Here is a 19,590-nt window from a genome sequence, read left to right on the forward strand (position 1 = left end):
CTGCTGGGGGCACTGCTGCGGGCACTGCTGAGGGCCCTGCGCGTGCTCTACGTCCAGCGCCTGGCGCGCCACTGGCTGGGGCTGCGCTCGCTCGGGCTCCCGGTGCGCCGCTGCACGCGAGTCCGGCCTGCTGCTCCCCTTCCTGTGCGTGGCCGTGGCGCTGTTCGCGCCGCTCCTGCACCCGGCTGAGTGCGAGCTGGGCGCACGTCGCGACCTCTCCAGCGAGCCGACCAGCTACTGGTGGGCCGTCATCGCCGTGACCACCGTGGGCTACGGCGACATGGTGCCGCGCAGCCTGCCCGGGCAGGTGGTGGCGCTCAGCAGCATCCTCCGCGGCATCCTGCTCATGGCCTTCCCGGTCACCTCCATCTTCCACACCTCCTCGCGCTCCTACTGCGAGCTCAAGGAGCAGCAGCAGCGCGCGCCAGCCCTGCGCGAGGACAGCTCGCGCTCAGCCACCGCCACGGGGCCAGCTGGCCGGGCGGGCGGCGCGGGTCAAGGCGGGGTCCCCGTGCCCCCGGGTGTACAGGACTGCGGCCCGGCGCAGAGGCCACCCCACCAGTAGGAGCTCGGCCCTCGCCTCGCCGCCCCCTCTGGAACCCTTTGCACGTGGCTCCAGCCCAGGCGGACCCGAGCGCAGCCCGGCTCCGGGCGCGGGTGAGAAGCACCCCTGCTCCCCGGCCCGTCAGCCCCATGCCCTTCTCTCCTACTTCCCTTCGGATCCGACTCTGCCCGGAAACTCCCAGCGAGTAGGGGAAGCCACAGGCCACACCTGGCCCCAGTGGAGCCTCAGCCGCCGTCCTCCGTGGCCACGGCGGGCCCAGGCGCCGGCACCTCAACACGTGACAGAGACAAGGGGGACGTGAGCACAGCCACCCAGCTGGGGGGGGCGGCCCTGACCTCTGACCTGCCCCCTGCACTAGCTCCGGGGTTTTCCTGGACGCCTCCTCACTCGTGCTCCCCTGAAAACGTCTCCGCGGAGCCCAAGGTGTGCCCAAGGTGTGCGAGCTGGCCTCGGGCCCTTCCCTGGGGTCGCCTCCACCAGGGGAAGGGGAGGGGGGCAGGAGCCCGATGCAGCTCCCGGAGGCCTGTCCTCACCAAGCGCCAGCAGCCTGCTCGAAGCCCAGATGGCAGGAACTTCCCAAATCACCTCACTTTGTACTTTTTCATTCTAATGAGCGGAGCCAGGACACTGGAGACACTGCTGCCATGGCCGCAGGGAGAAGCGCCCGAACCACCCCAGAGAGCCCCCCCTGCACCCCCCTGCCATCCCCCACCCAGGCGAAGCCAGAGCCAGAGAGGCTGAGGCGGCGCTGGGGGTGGCCTTGCCTCGAGGCCTTTTGTTAGGACGCCGCTGTTGCCGGATAAACCACACCACTCCCCTGCCTCTCCAAGTTCCTTGGGCCACACCAGTGTCCACCCCAGGCTGGGAGGGCTTTCCCGTGCTCACGAGGACTTGGCAGGTGACCCGGTGGGACACGTCTGCCTGCACCAAGCCCTGCGTGCACGGCCCGCCGTATCTAGTCCCACGGCAGAGCCCCATCCCCACACTGTGCCCCCAGGGCAGGGGTTCTTGAGGACCCAGGGCTGGATCTGGCAGGATTCAAACCCCAAGCCCCAGCTCCACAGCCGCACACTCCTCTCCCTCCTCCCTGCAGGCGCTGGAGCACCTGGGCTCCGCCTCAAGTCTGTAGGGACAGCAGGGAAGCTGACTTCACCAAGATCAGGGCTGAGGCCCTGAACCACAGGGAGGTGAAGGCCATGTCCCCCCCCCCCGCCCCCCCCCCCATCGATCCCACTCAGATGCTCACATCACCTGAAGCAGGAAGGGATGCAGCCTCACTCTGTCCTGGAGGGACCTGGCCTCACAGGAGCACCTGCAGCTTCTCCTTGAAGCCCACTTCCTGCACCCCTTGGGGCAGGTCCCCAGCTCCCTGCTGCACCCCCACCTGGAGCCAAGGCCAAAGGAGGAGCTGCCAGGAGAGAGGGCCGGGGGCCGGGGCCACTGAGTGCAGGCTCCAGGCAGATGGGACTTAGGGCTTAGAGGCGCATCCTCTGATGTGCTGGGTCGGCTGCCAGCCCACAGGGTGGACCCGGGTACCCATACACCCCATGGTGACCGTGCTCCCGCAGTGATGGCATGCGGCTTGCTCAATGCCTGCTACCTGGTGACATGGCGGGATGAGGGTGCCCAGGGGATGCTGCGCTCGGAGGCCACACTCAGGGCATCTGATCCCCTGCTCCTCAACTGGCAGGGCTGATGCCCTCCAGGGCAAACTGCATTTCCTGAGTGTCACCAGGAAGACCTCCAGGAACACCCCGGGGCGTCCCTCCAAGGAGCAGGTCAGTGTGGGGGGACAGCCTAAGGAATCTGTCCCTGTGCCCCTCCTCACTGTGGCTGCAGTGGCTCTGACACCGCCCAGGACCCCCAAGGCCCACGAGCCCTCCAGGACGCACCAGGACATGCACCACGGGGGGAAGCACACAGACCAGCCCCCCTCACAGGCCGGGCCCCCTCGGGCGATGGCCTCACTGTCCCAGTCTTGTCAGGGGCCCAGGGACTTGCCAGGTCCCTGCTGACAAGATGTACTAAGACAGGTAGGGAGGCCTGCGTGTGGTGCTGATGCACAGAAGCAGGGCGGGAGGCAGGGGATGTGGTCTGCGAACAGGACACGGCAACCCCCAAGTCGGCCCAGGGCATCACTGGGGGGACACGGGCTCCAACAGCTGTGGGCCTCGGTCCACCATGCCCCGTGAGCTCCAGAGGGCATTAGGACTTGGGCCTGCGATGCTCAGGGGCAGCAGGCACCCCCTGGGCCTCAGGGCTGCTGTCCATCTTGGCCCCCCACCACTGAGCCTGGGGCCCCACCGCCATCCCACCCTGGCAGGGGTCTGGGCTTCCCCCACATCAACTGCGCACCCCCCACCCCGCCTCATGTGTGCACAGGGCTTCTCTGCGGCTTGAGCTGTGGCCACGTTCACAGCCATCCAGCTGCTCTGGGTTCCTGGCAGTCCGGGGGCGGGCGGCACCTGGTCCCTCACCCTCAGGCGGGGCGCTATCCCCACTCAGTCCCATCCCAGAGGCTGCCCCAGGGGAGGGAGGGCTCGTCCCCCTTGTCGTGCAGTTACTGGGCCTGGTGCCACCCAACAGGCTGCTGTGTGCAGATCCAGGCACGGGCCCTCTCATCGGGGAGCACAGGTGTCACCACTCCACCTCCCTGTTCCTCAGCAGAGCCTCAGAACACAGGCTACAGGAAAGTTCTGAAGAATCGAAATGCACTCTGGGCGCCCAGGGGGGCTCAGGGGTCAGCTCAGGCTGTGACCCCAGGGTCCTGGGATCGAGTCCCACATTGGGATCCCCACAGGGAGCCTGGTTCTCCCTCTGCCTGTGTCTCTGCCTTTCTCTCTGGGTCTCTCATGAACAAATAAAATCTTTAAAAGAACAGGATGTGCTCACAAAGGCATCTTTGTCTACTTGCGTTTCTCATTTCACTGCTGGAACTTTTACTGCATGAACGTAATTAAAAGTTAATTTTAATTCACATATCAGAAAGAAAGTAAAAATCCACACAAGGCAGGACAAGGCCCATGCGGGAGATGCGCACCACCTGAGGGCCATGTGGCGTCACTGGCTGGACCGGCTCTGGGGCCAGTGCTGGGGGAGGATGGAGACGCAGCCAAAAACTTAAAATATGACTTTGGTGTTTCTTCACCGTGTCTTTTTCATATTGTTGATATGTCACCCCCACATGTAAACTGTCTCCATGAAAAAAAAGCTGCTCAGTACAGACCGTGCCGTCGCTACTTGCAACACAGATGCGTCAGCTCCCCTTGTCCTCAACAGGCCACGTGGCCTTTCTCTGAACAACACACTTCTCAGCCTCCAGGGGCACTCGGTGCTTGATCCCCACAGGCCCAGAGTCACCAGCAGGAGGCCCCACCTCCCAGGGGCTGGTCTGTCCAGGGAGTGCGGAGACGGCAGCCCGGGCCTCATTGGGGCAGTGCTGACCCCAAGGAGGGGCGCCTGCTGTTCCTTGGGGGCCCCAAGTGAAGGGAGGCCCGGACACAAGGCCCCCTGACCAGGGCCCTGTCCCTACCCATTCACAAGGCCACACTGGATCCATGAGGGCTTTATTGTGTTCAAGCCACAGTGCTGACACAGTCTCCCCAGCCAGGTGTGCGTGGTCACAGCTGTAGCCCCTTCGTGTGTAGGAGACAAACGTGCTCAGAGCCTCTGATAGCCCAGGTCACAGCGAGGACCCTCACGCAGACACTCAAGAGTCCACAGGAAAACTCAGGAGCAGCACACAGCTGAGGGCAGACACCACTGAGCTTGGGCACCGCCTGTGCTAACATGCCAGAGCTGCCCCTCTGCCCAACAGAAAGGAGGCCACATGGAAGCATCTAGAACACGCAGATGTGGGCGGCCTGGGAGCTTGCCTGGGGCCATTGGGCACAGCTGAGATGCTCATGTAGAAACTGGAGGGGAGGGGGATGCAGGGCGACCGAAGATGCCTGCCCAGCCCCCACCCTGGACAGTCACCCAGGCCCGAGAGCTCGGCACGTGGGGACACCCGCCCCACAGTCCCCTCTCCTGACCTGCAGGCCCCTGCCTGCCCTGGAAGACGCGTGTGGAAGGCCCTATGCTGCAGGTGCGAGCAATTCCCAGGATGTAGGGGGGACAGCCCACACATGTGGCCCTCCCTGGGGCAGGGGTGCATCATCTGCCCAGGCCTGACCCCAGGCCCCCAGCTTTCCTGGGAGCACACGTGGACCACCCGCCCCTGCACCCCCAGGACTCGTGGGCAACTCCGGGCTCTGGTGCCAACCCCCTGAGCATGGACACAGGTTGCCCCTGCTACCTGTGGCGTCTGCACCAGCATCTTCAGGATGCCCTGCACAGCCCTGGATCCACTGCCACCTGGGGCCATGTCCTGAGTCCCATGAGACAGCTGCACTGAAGGCAGCTCTGATGAGGCCAAGTCCGGCCAGAGGAGCAAGAGCACCTGTAATGGGCGTCCTCGCAACATCCTTTCCACAAGGAGCAGGTGCATATAAAGCCCCAGCCATGCTCTGCAGGCCCCGGCCACCATCACCTTCGGTTACACGCTGGCACCAGGGCACTCACCGTTTGGGCCATTCAGAGGGCAGGACCACGTTCTCTGTGCCACCTTCCTTGCTCCCCAACCCCACCCCTGCTGAGGGTCGCCCAGGCTGCAGGCCCCGGGGACCCCGCCCTTCAATCCCCAAACCCCGGCAGGCTGGGACCCAGTGGAGGATTCCTGGCGCCCTCTGTCCAGCAGCAGCCTGAGGTCTGCCTCTTCCTGGGTCCATGTGCATGTTCCAAGTTCCAGACAGGCGTGTTTTGGGAGGAAGGAGGACACACTTGCTTGTCCATTACCTGGGAAGCGGCTGCAGCCCAGCCATGGGGTATGAAGCCCACTCCACTCGTCCTTAGGGTGAGCGAGCACAGACGTCGGCACCAGGCCCCCAGCAGCCCACCCCGACCCACAGAGGCCAATCGGGATCCCAGCAGCCAGGCTGGCGCCCCTGCAAGAGACACACATCCTCATCTTCCCCAGATGCCTCAGAGGGCCTTGGCACTGGCTGGGTGTGCCACATGGGGGGCCGGCTTCTGGGGGCGGCGGGCGAAGGCATAGGCCTGCCCCAGGATGGCCAGGTCCACCAGCACCTGTAGCAGGCCGCACACAGAGAACTGGAGGGGTGCGCCATTCAGCAAGAAGTAGGCCGTCTTGAAGGTGTCACCGCTAGTCCACATGAGCACCATCTTGATACTGTGGGGACACAAGCCAAGGGTGAGGGGTGCTCAGGACACAGAACAGGGGCTCAGGACCCCGCAGCACCCTTCCCATCTGCCCCGAGGCCACCGCGTGCACAGTCACGGGGACCAAGGCCCCTCAGCTGACACGGTGGCAGGGACCATATGCCCTCAGAAGCACCCACCCCTCAGGAGACTCCCCGTGGCCCCCAATGGGAGGGGGATGACCACCCCGACAAGGTGTTCCAGGGGGCCCAGCAGGCAGGGGCAGCAGCCACAGCCTGCAGATGCCAGCAAGCAGCACTTGGCCACAGGGACGGGCAGGCCGTGTGCAGCCCTTCTCCCCCAAGCCTTCCCGCCCTGGGGTCCCCAGGCTGCACCCACAGGGAGTGGACAAAACCAGGGGAGCCACTGCCCTTGGGAATCCCTGCTGGCTGGACCCCCTCGCTCACAAGATCACAGGAGGGTGATTACATCTCTGGTCACAATGCCAACCACCCCCCACCCCCAACATCCCAGATTCGCCGCGGGGACAGGGAACCTCTGTGAGTAAGGAGAGGACCACCATGACCCATGCACACACATCCGGGCACGCAGGCCCCAGCACCCCGGCTGCCACCCAGGGGGCCTGAGCCCCGCTGTCTAGTCACAGCAGACCCACGTCCACTGGTCACATAGGTGACTGACCAGCACTCAGCGAGAAGGAGGGGATGGAGCCCCCAACACAGAGGATGCACACTGACTGCAAACACCTGGGTGGAGGCAGGAGCAGGGTGACGGCGGGGCTGACACCCACACCCTGGGGATCCTCACACCCACCGCCCTGGGCTGGTTCTCGTTCCTAGGCCCGAGGACCAGAGTGAGGAGCCTGTCTCCTGTACCCCCGCCCAAGGCCCTGGCAGGGGCTCAAACACTGCTCTGCGTGCCCTCCACCCATTGGGAGTCAAACTGGCCATGCAGAACCCAGACAGGAGGCGGGGAGCTAAAACCTAAGGCCTGGGCAGCTGCGCGCCGCCAGTCTGCAAGCAGGACGTCATGTCCAGAAAAGCCCACTGGTGCACCGTATCCAGGCTGTGATTCTGGCTCACAGCATTTCAGAACTTTTGGTTTTTGTTTTTTTAAATATTTTATTTATTTATTCATGAGAGACACACAGAGAGAGGGGTAGAGACACAGGCAGAGGGAGAAGCAGGCTCCATGCAGGGAACCCGATGTGGGACTCAATCCCATGCCAAACTGCTGGGCCACCTGGGCCGCCCTCAAGACCTTTGTTTTGAGTTAGTGGGTAATTGTGCATTTTAAAAATCCAGATTTATTATCCAAAACAGATCCTGCTTTCCTGGCTGCGTTCAATGTGTGACATCGGTGCTCAGCAGGTTATGACGGGATACATGTTTGGGATTTGCTGAACTTGCCCAATCTGTAAGTTTACTGAACATCAAATTTGGAAAGTTTTCGATGTTTCTTTGGCTATTTTTGTCTGCTCTCCACCCCTTCTCTCCTCCAGACTCAGATGACATCAATGTGAGATTTTGGGTACTTTCTCTACTTTTCTCTGTTGTTGAGAATGTATGATTTTCATAAACGCATCTTCCCCTGCCTCCTGCACCCCACCCAAGTACATTTCTGTTGGGCTTTACTGTATTTTTTTTATTGAAAATGCTCAAGTGGTGTTCTTAGCGCCATCTCTGAGGAGACGCCCAGCTTCCATTCACTTCCAGAGCCCTTGCTCGTCTCTGGGTTCCTTGCAGCCACTGCAGAGTCTGCTGGTTGCCTTCTCAAGAGCTGTGCAGGTTTCCTGGTTCTCATTCGAGTAATTTTGGTTTGTATCCTGGACACTGTGCACGTTACAGAACGAGGCCCCGCCGAGAACTTCCGTCCTAATGACAACGGACACAGTCCTGTTCAAGCTGCACCTGAGCTCAGCTCTGCTTCCAGGGCCCGTGCCATGTGGGCAGTGCATGGCAGGTCCCCCCCACGTCCAGCCCTCCACACCCAGGGGCCAGTCAGGACATTCCAGGGCCCCTCCCCAGGTGTGTCCTACCCCCACCTCCCTGAGCTGCCTCGGGGACACTCTCCTCCATGGCCTGTGGCTAGAGAACCAACAGCTCCCGTGTTGCAGCCCCGCCATGCATGCCCCATGGTCAACAGGCCTCAGGTCCACATGGTGGGTGGGCACACAGAGAGGGTAGAGGCATGGGCTCCCTTGGCTCTCAGGGGAGGGGGACCTGCCCTCGTAGGGGGTGCCTGCCGGCCACCTGGGGCCACCAGGACGGGGCCCTGATGTAAAAGATCAGCCACAACGTCAACACCCAACACCGACCTCACCCCCCTCCCGCATTCAGAGCCGCGGGGGCTCCCTTGGCTGCTCGTCTTCCCACCGGGCACGGGCCTGAGGCTGGCAGGGAAGGGAGGGCATGACAACCTGTATCAGCCACACACATAGGGGGCTCTGGTTCCCTGCCCCCAACCTCCCCCCGACCGCCCCTGACCTCCCACAACCTGCCCCCCAACCTCCCCCAACATGCCACCAATCTGCCCCCGACCTCCCACGACCTGCCCCCAACCTGCCCCCGACCTGCCCCCAACCTGCCCCCCGACTTCCCCGACCTGCCCACCTGGCCCTGGCCCTAACCTGCCCCCAACCTGCCCCTGACCTGCCCCCCAGGCTTGTGCCCAGGCCTTGTACTCGAGGGCAGAGATGGGCTTCTGCTGAAAAGACCTGAGATCAGTGGTCGGGGTCTGTGTTTCCCAGTGGCCCCCTTTCCCCAATGGGTCCCCACTGACATCTGACCTGGTCAACCCTGGACAAGGATTTGTCACCCGAGGTAATAAAGAGCCCTCCCATTCCCAAGGCTGTGCCTCTGCCCCTATCGTCCTTGTGAGGACTTCAGGGGCCACAGGAGGGTTGAGCCCACAGATGACTCTGCGCCATCAGGACCTCAGGGCTGGATGGCAGGAGAGGAGCGCAGGGAGCAGCAGGTGGTGCCCTTGGAGCTGCAGGGCAGGGGCTCTGGCTACTGCACAATTGAGCTATTGAGGGGAGTGGGGGGAAGGCAACGGACATAGCAGAGCCAGGGGCCCCATGAGGATGGCCATGTCAGGCAGGGGTCAGGGTCAGGGTTAGGTCTGCGCCCCCAGGAGGCCACAGGCACCGGGCACGAGGGGCTGAGATGCCCGCCTTGCCTGCACCGCGGAGGCCCCACTCAGACCCCACAGAACCAGCGCACCCAGGACAAGCTCCAAGAGCAGCCAGGCGTCTGCAAATGGCCACAAAGACAAGAAAAGGTACAGTCTCCCCCTGAGATGCATAAATGGTGGCAGGAGGCGAAACAACTCCCTCAAAACATATAAAACCTAACGAGTCACGGCGACCCAGGTGGCAGGTGATGCAACCACGGGGGAGCAGCCTGAGTGGGAGGGACGCCAGCCATGTCCCCCTCCTCACGCCAGACCCAGGGACAGGCTGCTGGTCCCGAGCAAAGCTCCCGGCCCCCTGACCTTGTGGAAAGCTGGCCAGGCTGTTTACGGTGGCTCCACGTGGCCGGGACGTCCCAGAGGCAGGTGGCACACTTCCCATGGGGCAGGCAGGCCAGTCCCAGGACTCCCCACCCAGGCCTGCCGGAGCCCCTCTGAGCTCTAAATGCACAGCTGCACTCTTTACACCACCCCCCCCACTGCGGATGGGAGGTCACCCACAATGGGGAGAGCTCCCCCTGATGTGAGGAACATTCTGGGCTGTAGACACCTCACCCAGCCTTGGCCGTCGGGCTGGCTTCTGCTCAGGGTCTGGAACGTGACAGCCCCACCTAGGTAGGGGCCCAAGCTGTCCCTGCCTGGTCCCCTGCGGGAAACAAACACCCCAAGAAGGACTGTCCTTGTGCAGAAACCCGGGCCCAGGGGTACAAGCTCTCGGTCACCCCCTGACCCCGAGGTGCCCACCCCTGCGCCTCCCGGTACTGCCCTGAGCCCTGAACTCCCATCACCCAAACCACACGAGGGATGAACCCCAGAAGTGGGGCTACGACTGATACACACCGGGATGTCCTGCAGCCCCGCCTCCTTGGACGCACCAGGCTCAACCTGCCAGAGTTCCATAGATGCCAGAAGCCTGGACTGTCACCTCCCAGGCCCCAGGTTGTGTCCTTCTTGCTCTGGCTGGATTCCTCTCCCCTCCTGACTCCAGCGGGGCCCCTGCACCCGGACCCCCCGCCCCCTCCACTATCTTAACCCAGGCTCCCATTACCTCACTATTGGCTCATTCTTCCTCCCAAACCATTCCAAAAATCCCTCTCAGCCCATCCTGCTCTGTTTGGAGTCAAGTCCAAAAGCCAATTGGTGCTCAAGAGACAATGGCCAAGCTCCCAGCCTGCCCAGCCTCTTCCAGTGCCCACCAGCTCAGGCTGGCCAACTCCCACGGCCTCCCCAGTGCCCCTCTCTGCTCCCTCCAGCCTCAACCCAGACCTCCCTCCCCCTTCCACCCATCAAAAGCACTCCAAGATTCAAAATCTACCCAAAACACAACCCAAAGGAGTAGGTTTTTGTGATCTTGGGTTAGTCAGTGGTTCCTTGGGTAGGATGAGAGCATAAGCAATACACCCACACACAAATACACTGGACTTGGGCAAATTTAAAATTTTTGTGCTGAGAAGGGTAATATCAGGAAAGTGAAAAGACAACCCACAGGATGGGAGAGAAAAACTGGAAATCATACACCTGATAAGGTTCTAGCCGCCAGTGAATATAAAGAACTCTACAAATCAATAATAGAAAAATAAACAACCAAATTTAAAACTGGGCAGAGGACTGAGCACACATTTCCCCAGAGAAGGTACACAGATGGCCAACAAGCACATGCGAAGATGCTCAACATCATTAGTATCAGGGAAATGTCACCAAACTCAGCAAGATCCGCATGACACCCACTAGGGCGGCTCTAATCAACAGGCCACGGAGGACAGTGAGGACGGGCAAGGGTTAGAACCCTCACACCCACTGTGGACCCAGCACGGCAGCTTGAGTAGGGAGACACAAGCTGCCATCTGACCCGGCAACCACCCCACTCGCATGTTCCAGGAGAAATGAAAGCACAGGTCCACGCGGACACTTGCATGTGAATGCCCACAGCAGCGGCATCCCTAACACCCAGGCGTCTATTGGCTGAAAAACACACAATACAGGTCTCAGCAACAGGCACTGCGGCGCCTACACAGAGGAGCTCGGGAACACCGCTGGGTGAAAGGAGACACGAGAGACATCTTACAACATGACTCTGGTTATGAAGCACCCTTAGAGATCGCAGGGAAGGGGCTGCCAAGGGAGGGAGGCCGGGGGCAAAGGAAGAGGGATCACCAGCAGGTTCGAGGTTTCCTTTCCGGGTCATGGAAATGTTGTAACGTTGGACGGTGTGGTGGTCGCACAGCTCCATGGATCTTCGAAAACCCACCCAATGGCGCGCAGAAGCAGTAACGGTGCCTCTGGGGAGCTTCGCACCCGCTCCAGGTGCTGCCCTCCCACCCGCCTGAAGCCTCCGCCGAGCTCACCTGAAGGACCAAATACAGGTTTCTGACAGATTGTGACGCTGCAATTCATGCATCGCAGTTTGCAGATCCACTGGTCCCTCTCTCAATGGACACTCGGGTTCTTTTGTTGTCAGCTGCCATGAGATATGCAGCCGTGAGCACGGGTACACAGTCATCTCAGGCCCCGCTTCCAACACCCCAGGCAGATGCTCAGGACTAGACCTGCCAGATCACATGGTGACTCCGTTTTTTATTTCTAAGGTGGCTTGGTACTCTCCTCCACAGTAGCTGCATGGCCCAGCCTTACTGCCGCCGTGCACGGGCTCCCGCACTCACCACCCTTGCCGACACCGGCTGCTCTTCTGTCTGAGGGCAGCCTCCTACCTGTCCTACCGGGGCCAGGTGGGGCCTCAGCAAGTCTCCTCTGCATTTCCCTGATTAGTGGGGCCAAGCGTCTTATGCTTATTGACCACATGCATATCTGCCTTGGAAAAAAGAGTTTTCCAGTCTTTTGCTCATTTTTAATTGGGTTGTTTCTTTGTTATCAACTTTTAGCAGCTCTTTCTATATTCTCAATATTAATCCCTTATTGGATAGATGATTTGCATATATTTTCTCCCATTCTGTAGGTTGCCTTTTTAATCTTTGGATAGTCTTTTGATGCATCAAACCTTTTGATTTCATAAAATCCGATGTGTTTTTGTTTCTTTGTTTCTTCCCATGCCTTTGGTGTCATATCCAAGAAATCACTGCCGAATCCAGCATCATGATGCTTTTAGTTTTTCTTCTAGGAATTTTATTGTCTTAGGTCTTACACTTAGGTTTTTGATCCATTTTGAGTTAATTTTTATCTAGGATGCCAGGTAAGGGTCTAACTCCATTCTTTCGCATGTGGATGTCCCATTGCCCCAGCTCCATTTGTGGAGAAGACTGTCCTTTCTCCACTGGATGGTCTTAATGCCCTTGTGGAAAATCATTTTACCCTATGTGTAAGGGTCACTCCTGGGCTCTCTGCTCTATTCCATGTCTTTATGCCAATGACACACTGTCTTGATTACTATACCTTTGCGGTTATCCTTGAAATCTGAAAGTCTGAGTCCTCTAGTTTTACTCTTTTTTGAGATTGTTTTAACTATTTGGGGTCCCTTAATATTCCACATGAATTTTAGAACTAGTTTTTCTATTTCTGCAAAAGAAATCACTGGGATTTTTTTTTAAGATTTTATTTATTTATTCATGAGAGACACAGAGAGAGGGGCAGAGACACAGGTAGAGGGAGAAGCAGGATCCCTGCAGGAAACCTGATGTAGGACTTGATCCCAGGACCCCAGAATCACACCCAGACCTGAAGATAGACACTCAACCACTGAGACAACCACTGAGTCCTTCACTGGGATTTTGAAAGGGATTCCATCAAAGCTAGGATTGCAGGATCCCTGGGTGGTGCAGCAGTTTAGCGCCTCCCTTTGGCCCAGGGCGCGATCCTGGAAACCTGGGATCGAATCCCACGTTGGGCTCCCTGCATGGAGCCTGCTTCTCCCTCTGCCTATGTCTCTGCCTCTTTCTCTCTCTCTGTGACTATCATAAATAAATTTTAAAAAAAAATCTGGGATTGCTTTGGGTAGTACTGACATTTTAGCAATACCAAGTCTTCCTGTTGTGAACACAGGATGTTTTCCCATTTACTCAGGTCTTCCATTCCTCTCAGCAGGGTTTTGTAGTTTTTGTCGTACAAGTCTTTTAACCTCCTTGGTTAATTTCAAGTATTTATACTTCTCATGTAACCATAAATGGAATTGTTTTTGTAATTTCTTGAGTGCCCTGCAACCTGCCCTTGGTGGCGCTGGGGGATTAAGCTGTTGTGTCATTGCCTATATTAAGAAGCTTGAATCTTGAGGCACGTGGATGGTTCAGTCAGTTGAGCGTCCAACTTTTGATTTCAGCTCAGGTCTGATCTTAGGTTATGAGATCGAGACCCGTGTAAGGCTCCGTGCTCAGTGGGGAGTCTGCTTGAGATTTTCTCTCCCTCTGCCCTTCCCTACACCACTTGCACATACTGGCTCTCTCTCTAAAGTAAATAAATCTTAAAGAAAAAGCAGCAATAGCAGCTTGAATCTCTGCCTTCTAGAGACATCTGTGGACTCGGCTTCGTGTCTGTGGATCAGAGCCTCCAGCCATAGTCACTGTCAGCCTCTGCTCTGGCCTGCCTCTGACCCTTGGATAGTCCTTTTCCATCACAAAAGTTTGGCCTTGAAAAACTGAGACAATGTTATATTCAATCACCAGGGTATCCCCTAAATGGCAGATACAGTAAGAGATGCCTACAGGATCCAACCAGCAATAGGAGACAGCTCAGGTGCAGCCACACACACGGGTGGGCTTGGAAGCAGCAGTACAGGAGCAACGTGAGCCCACTGAAGCCACTGTAGCCATAAGTCAGTGGTCAGCCTGAGTGAGTTTGCAGGCGCCAAGGGTCCCTGGGGAGAGGACACCATGCCCCAGCTACTGGACAGGCCTCCCACAGCACATTCAGATCCACAGGAGCACACTAGTCATCTTCTTTACACTTCACCTGAATAGATACCCATCCAACGAGAACCGGGCAGGGAAGGGACTGTAGCCACATCACAGGAGGGGCAGCCAATGGGCCTGAGGGGGACAAGCACAGAGAAGACGCTCCGGGGAGGTGGGGTCACAATGCTCCTCCACACCTGGGCCCACCCTGGGAGGGGCTGAGGGTGTGCATGGATGTCAGGGAAAGGGGCATGAGACATTCAGGTACAGGACGCCCGGGGGCTCAGCAGTTGAGCGTCTGCCTTCAGCTCAGGGTCCTAGGGTCCTGGGGTCCTGGGATCGAGTCCTGTACCGGGATCCCCAAAAGGAGCCTACTTCTCTCTCTGCCTATGTCTCTGCCTCTCTCTGTGTCTCTCATGAATAAATAAATAAAATCTCTAACATACCCCCCTGCACAGGTGTACTGACACCTGAGGAGGGAGCTCCCCATCACAGGAAGCAAGCAAGTGCTAGAAGAACACCTGGCAGGAAGGACAAAGATTCTGAACAGGCCAATCCAAAGGTCCCTGTAATTCTGGTGGACACCCTGTTCCAGTGCATGGGTGACTCTCATGGGGTCGGGACAGGACAGTGGAAGGCTCCCCCCAATGCCCCCAAGGTCTGTTCCACACTGGCCTCCCATTACTTGGAGCGCATGTGAAGACATGAATGGCAACAGCACACATAGCTATCACCAAGAGTGCCCCTCAATGACACACATCCCCTGCCTCTGGAAGCCAGGGCACCTCTGCACACCTCCTGACTATGGGCAGAGCTCTCCCCTCACATCCCCTCTCCTGTGCTCGGCACATCCTTCCCACTATGATGCTTCAGGTTCAACCTAAAAGAGAGACTCTCAGACCCAGTACCGTGAGCTTCCCCTCACCTGTTCCGTGCTAACATATCTGCTCAGGCAGCAAGACGCCAAAGGACCCATGCGCTCCAACCCAAGCTGTTCTTTACTTGGAAGCTGTACAAACAGGACTTAAAATATAGCAGCCAGGTTTGTACACATTTGACTCTGACCAATCATGTGGGCACATCGGTACCAAGAGGTGCAGTGAGATCGACACTTACGAGCCTACCTCATTCCCTCAGTGGACTTGTGGCGGTAGTTGCGGTAGAGCTGAGGGACACCTAGCATGGCTTCGGTCAGCACAGCCAGGAAGCCCAGGGTCTCCACAAAAAGGGCTGAGTCGATGGACAGGTATGTGACGTAGCCTGCCACGCCCGTGAAGGCCAGGACACATTGCACATAGTCCCCGAAGCTGCTCCAGTGCCAGAAGTGGTGAGGGTCAAAGTCTAGGGCAAGAGGAAGAGAGATATGTGAACTAGGCACACAGATCAAGGTCATCATGAGGAGAGAGGATGTGAACTGAGGTCAAGGTTATCAAGGGTACAGTGTCAGCTGAGTGAGGGGGTCAGGGAGGAGGTGAACTGAGTGAGAGAGTCAAGGTCACCGTGAGGACAATATGGGCTGTGGGGCTCCACATGGTCTTGACCAAGGCGCTTGTGAGGGAGCCTCGATACAGATATTAATTCAATGTAAAGATGGTAAAACCCATAAGTCTGCTACTGCAGTCAGTGGTACCAGAGCTGCTGAATCTCCCTCCTGGGTAGAGCCCTCGCCCTTCCCCTCCACAGCTGCATGAGTCAACCATGCACCTCCGTTTCTTCTTCTTCTTCTTTTTTTTTTTTTTTAAAGATTTTATTTATTTATCCATAGACACAGAGAGAGAGAGGCAGAGACACAGGCAGAGGGAGAAGCAGGCTCCACACAGGGAGCCCGATGTGGGACTCGATCCTGGGTCTCCAGGATCACACCCTGGGCTGCAGGCGGCGCCAAACCGCTGTGCCACCGGGGCTGCCCCATTTCTTCTGATGTAAGAGAGTAGCAGTATGACCTGCCTCCTATGGCTGTTCTAATAATTCCGTGAGTTAATCTCATGACCCCAGTCAAGTGCAAGCCTGTAATAAGGGCCCGATGAAGGTACGTACTCATCATTGCTACCCGCTTCACTGATAGAATGTTATCGTTTGCTGGACACACATGTCCTGCAGACCCAAATCATAAGTACTCGCAAATGAGCAAACTACATCAAGTTCCTGGGCTCAGGCAGATAAACGTAGGAGTCCTGGGGACAGAAGCACTTCAGGAAAGGTCAGGAAAATGGGGTAAATACAGAGAGAACATGAGGGGGCATGATGCACCCCAAGACCAGCCTGGTCCTGACACCGGGAGGGCCTGGAGCCGGGGCACCGTGCGGGGCTGCAGGCATAAGCAAGGGCATGGGACGGCAGGGCTGGCCAACTGGGGCCGGGAAGTACCCCAAGGGGAAGAGCCAACCTGCACACATGTGCCTGTCCTCCCACCCAGACCCTCCCTCCCACCCCCACCCCCCACTCCACAGGAGAGCACTATCCTAAGTCTGAGCTGGAAACGGGGTGCAGACAGGATGGCCAGAGGAGGACGAACATGGCTGGCAGGAGGGATGTCATACCAGACTGAGGGTCCATTCCTAGAGCAGGGCTGGGTATAAGCCAGCCGTGCTGCAACACGGGGGTGGGCTGAGTGTGTGGGGAGCCTGGAACACAGGCTGGGGGCAAACGAGGGGTCCCCTATGGAGAATAGGAAACCATGAAGGATGCAGCAAGGGGACGAATTTCAGACCCGGCTGAAATCCCTGCCTTTGTGCCTGTGGAGTGGAGAGAACACAGTCAGAGGTGAGAACCTGGGCCAGGACTGGGATGACTGGGGGACATGTGAGTACGGATAGGGGCCCAGGGGCTTTAGGAAGCTGGTCTGAGTTCAAGGTGTCAGAAGCCTTTCTACTTTAGGTTCTCAAGGAGCAAGTCAATTAACAGATGACTAACAGAAAATCCTTATCAAAAGTTTCTAAGACTGAGGCAGGCTAGACCCTTAACTCAGCATACACAAAAATTAATTCAAAATGGATCAAAGACCTAAACATGAGAGAGAAAACTCTTAGAAGAAAATATAGAGGGAAAGCTTTGAGACATTGCATTTATCGATGGTTTCTTAGATGTGACAACAAAAGCACAGACAACAAAAGAAAAAATAAATTGGACAATATCAAAAATGTAAACTTCTGTGTTTCTAAGGGGAAAAAGGTCTTTGACATTATTGGTTTTAGCAACAATTTTTTGGATACAACACCAAAAGTGCAAGCAACAAAAGCAAAAATAAATGAGTGGAAGTACATCAAACTGAAAGGCATCCGCAAAGCCAAAGAAACAACAGGCCAAACTAAAGGAGACCAACACAATGGGAAAAATATTTCTAAACTGTCACCCTTACCAAGGGTTTATATCCAAATACATACAAAACTCATACAACTCAAAGGGAAAAAAAAGCCAATCCAATTAACAAATGGTCATAGGACTAGATTAGACATTCCTCCAAAGATGACATCCTGATGGCCAACAGACACATAAGATGCTCTAGCTCACTCATCATCAGGGAGATACAGGTCAAAACCACAACAAGGTCCCATGTCACACCCGTCAGAATGGCTAAAATCAAAAAGACAAGAAACAGCAACTGCTGACAAGGCCATGGAGAAAGGGGCGCCCTCATGCCCTGTGGTGGGAGTGCAAGCTGCTGCTGCCACCCTGGAAAACAGCATGGGGGGTCCTCAAAGAGTTAAAAATGGAGCTGCCCTATGATCCAGCCATTCCACTTCTGGAATACAGCTAAAGGAAATGCGATCATTATTCCGAAGAGCCACCAGCGCCCCCCACTCCCTGCAGCACTACTCACAACAGACCTGGGAACAGCCTAAGCAACCATCAGGAGATGAACGGATATGAAGGTGTGCTAGACACACACACACACACACACACACACACACCAGATTATCCTTCAGCCATTTGAAAAAGGGGGAAAAGGGATATCTTGCCTTTTGTGACAACACAGATGGATCTTGAGGACATTATGCGAAGTAAAACCAGTCAGAGAAAGACAAGCACTGCATGTTCTCATTGTTGTGTGGAATCCAGAAAGCCAAACTGACAGAAACAGAGAGTAGAATGGTGACTGCCAGCATGCGGAGGGGGGAAAAGGGGGTATGCAGTCAGAGGACACAAATTCCGAGCCTATGACGGACAAGTTCTGGGATCTAATGCACAGAATGGTGACCGTAGTTAACGATGTCATAGCATACATAGGAAAGTGGCTGGGGTGCCTGGCTGGCTCAGCTGGTGGAGCCTGCGACTCTTGATCTAGCCCTACACATCAGGTATACAGTTTACTTTTATTTTTTTTTAAGATTTTATTTATTTATTCATGATAGACACACAGAGAGAGAGGCAGAGACAGGCAGAGGGAGAAGCAGGCATCATACAAAGAGCCTGATGTGGGACTCGATCCAGGATCTCCAGGATCACACCCTGGGCTGCAGGCAGCACTAAACCGCTGCGCCACCGGGGCTGCCCTATAGTTTACTTTTAAAAAGAGGGGAAAAGGAACGCCTGGGTGTCTCAGCGGTTGAGTGTCTACCTTTGGCCCAGGGCGTGATCCCCGGGGTCCTGGGATCGAGTCCCACATCAGGCTTCCTGCAGGGAGCCTACTTCTCCCTCTGCTTGTGACTCTCCCTCTCTCTCTGTGTCCCTTATGAATAAATCAATCTTAAAAAAAATTAAATTTAAATTTAAAAAGGGAAGAAAAAAGAAAGGTTTTAAGAGGATAGATCTTAAAGGTTATCTCCACCAAAAAAGAGTCATTATGTGAGGGGGTGGAACTGTTCATTGATCTTACTGTGGTACTTATTCCACAATATTTAAGCGTATTAAATCATCACATTGTACATCTTAAACTTAAAAAGGTTATACGTCAATAATATCTCTATAAAGCTGAGAAATCTTTAAAAAAACCTTTGTGTTTCCAAGGACACAATCAACAAGGTGAAAGGCAACGCAAATGGGAAAAAGTATTTGCAAGTCAAAGGGCCTCATATATGTGCGTGTAGGGCTGAAGTCCCTGGGTTTTGGGGTGAGAGGAGGGCAAAAAAATTGTGGAAAGAAAAAGGACCAAAATCTTCCCAAATGTTATGGACACTCTAAGTCCTACATCTAAGAACTACAACAGATCCCAAGCACAAGAAACACACAGAACAGCGTTCCACATGCTAGCAACAAGCAATCAGAAATTGAATTCTAAAACCATCACCACACAGACCATCAAAGGGTAGGAAACACTTAGGAACAAACCTGACGACGTGCAAGCCCAGCGGAAGCCAAGGAAGCGGCGCTGAGAGAAACCTAGGTGAGATGCGAGCACAAAGAACGGCTTACAGACTGTGTGAATGAGGACGCGAAGCGGCAGGAACCCACATGCGCAGGACGGGGCGGTGCCGTGGGGAGGTGTGCACACATACCATGGGTCCAGCCAGCCCACCCCTGGGTGTGCACCCGGAGAAGCAAGCAGACGGTCACGTATGGATCAGAGCAGCGTCAGCGGTAACTGCCCAGCCTGGGAACGACCCACAGGCCTGCCGGCCAGTGGAGAGACACACACAATGCAACACCACGGAGCTCAGCCACGAAGGGACTGCTCGGTCACACTGCAACTGTCCGCCCGCCCAATGGCCAGGCTGCAGTGTCTCAGCTCCTCCTGCGTGCCTGGCTCTGTAGCTCATCAGGCCCAGCTCCCGGAGGAGGGACCTGAGGTCAGAGAGCCTCCTCCAGGCCGCCCCCCTACCGCCAGAAGTCAAGTGA

General features: G+C 56.5%; 2 protein-coding genes across 8 annotated transcripts in view; one reads left to right on the forward strand and one right to left on the reverse strand.

The window, feature by feature from the left end:
* The first annotated feature begins 280 nt into the window (after nt 1–280).
* KCNG2 (potassium voltage-gated channel modifier subfamily G member 2) lies at nt 281–3,460 on the forward strand. Its single transcript, XM_072758158.1, has 2 exons — nt 281–2,343; nt 3,152–3,460. The coding sequence occupies exon 1, from the start codon at nt 281–283 to the stop codon at nt 563–565; it is 285 nt and encodes a 94-aa protein (XP_072614259.1). The 3' UTR covers nt 566–2,343; nt 3,152–3,460.
* Nucleotides 3,461–4,115: 655 nt separating this feature from the next.
* The window catches only part of SLC66A2 (solute carrier family 66 member 2), a 44,626-nt gene continuing 29,151 nt past the window's right edge, over nt 4,116–19,590 (reverse strand). For 5 of the 7 annotated variants that reach the window (XM_025997786.2, XM_072758157.1, XM_025997787.2 and 2 more), the window contains 2 exons: nt 14,940–15,156; nt 4,116–5,795 (listed from right to left, as the gene is read on the reverse strand). In XM_025997786.2, coding sequence (XP_025853571.2) covers nt 5,588–5,795; nt 14,940–15,156 — 425 coding nt within the window. In that variant the 3' untranslated portion in view covers nt 4,116–5,587. Of the gene's footprint in view, nt 5,796–6,635; nt 7,660–14,939; nt 15,157–19,590 lie in introns of those variants that run through there. The other 2 variants (XM_025997788.2, XM_025997790.2) reach the window with 2 other exon arrangements.

This window comes from Vulpes vulpes, chromosome 5 (genome assembly GCF_048418805.1).
Source record: "Vulpes vulpes isolate BD-2025 chromosome 5, VulVul3, whole genome shotgun sequence".
NCBI lineage: Eukaryota > Metazoa > Chordata > Mammalia > Carnivora > Canidae > Vulpes > Vulpes vulpes.

Excerpts from the sequence above, each read along its gene's own strand:
- KCNG2 (XM_072758158.1), top strand. The coding sequence starts at position 281 with ATGGTGCCGCGCAGCCTGCCCGGGCAGGTGGTGGCGCTCAGCAGCATC.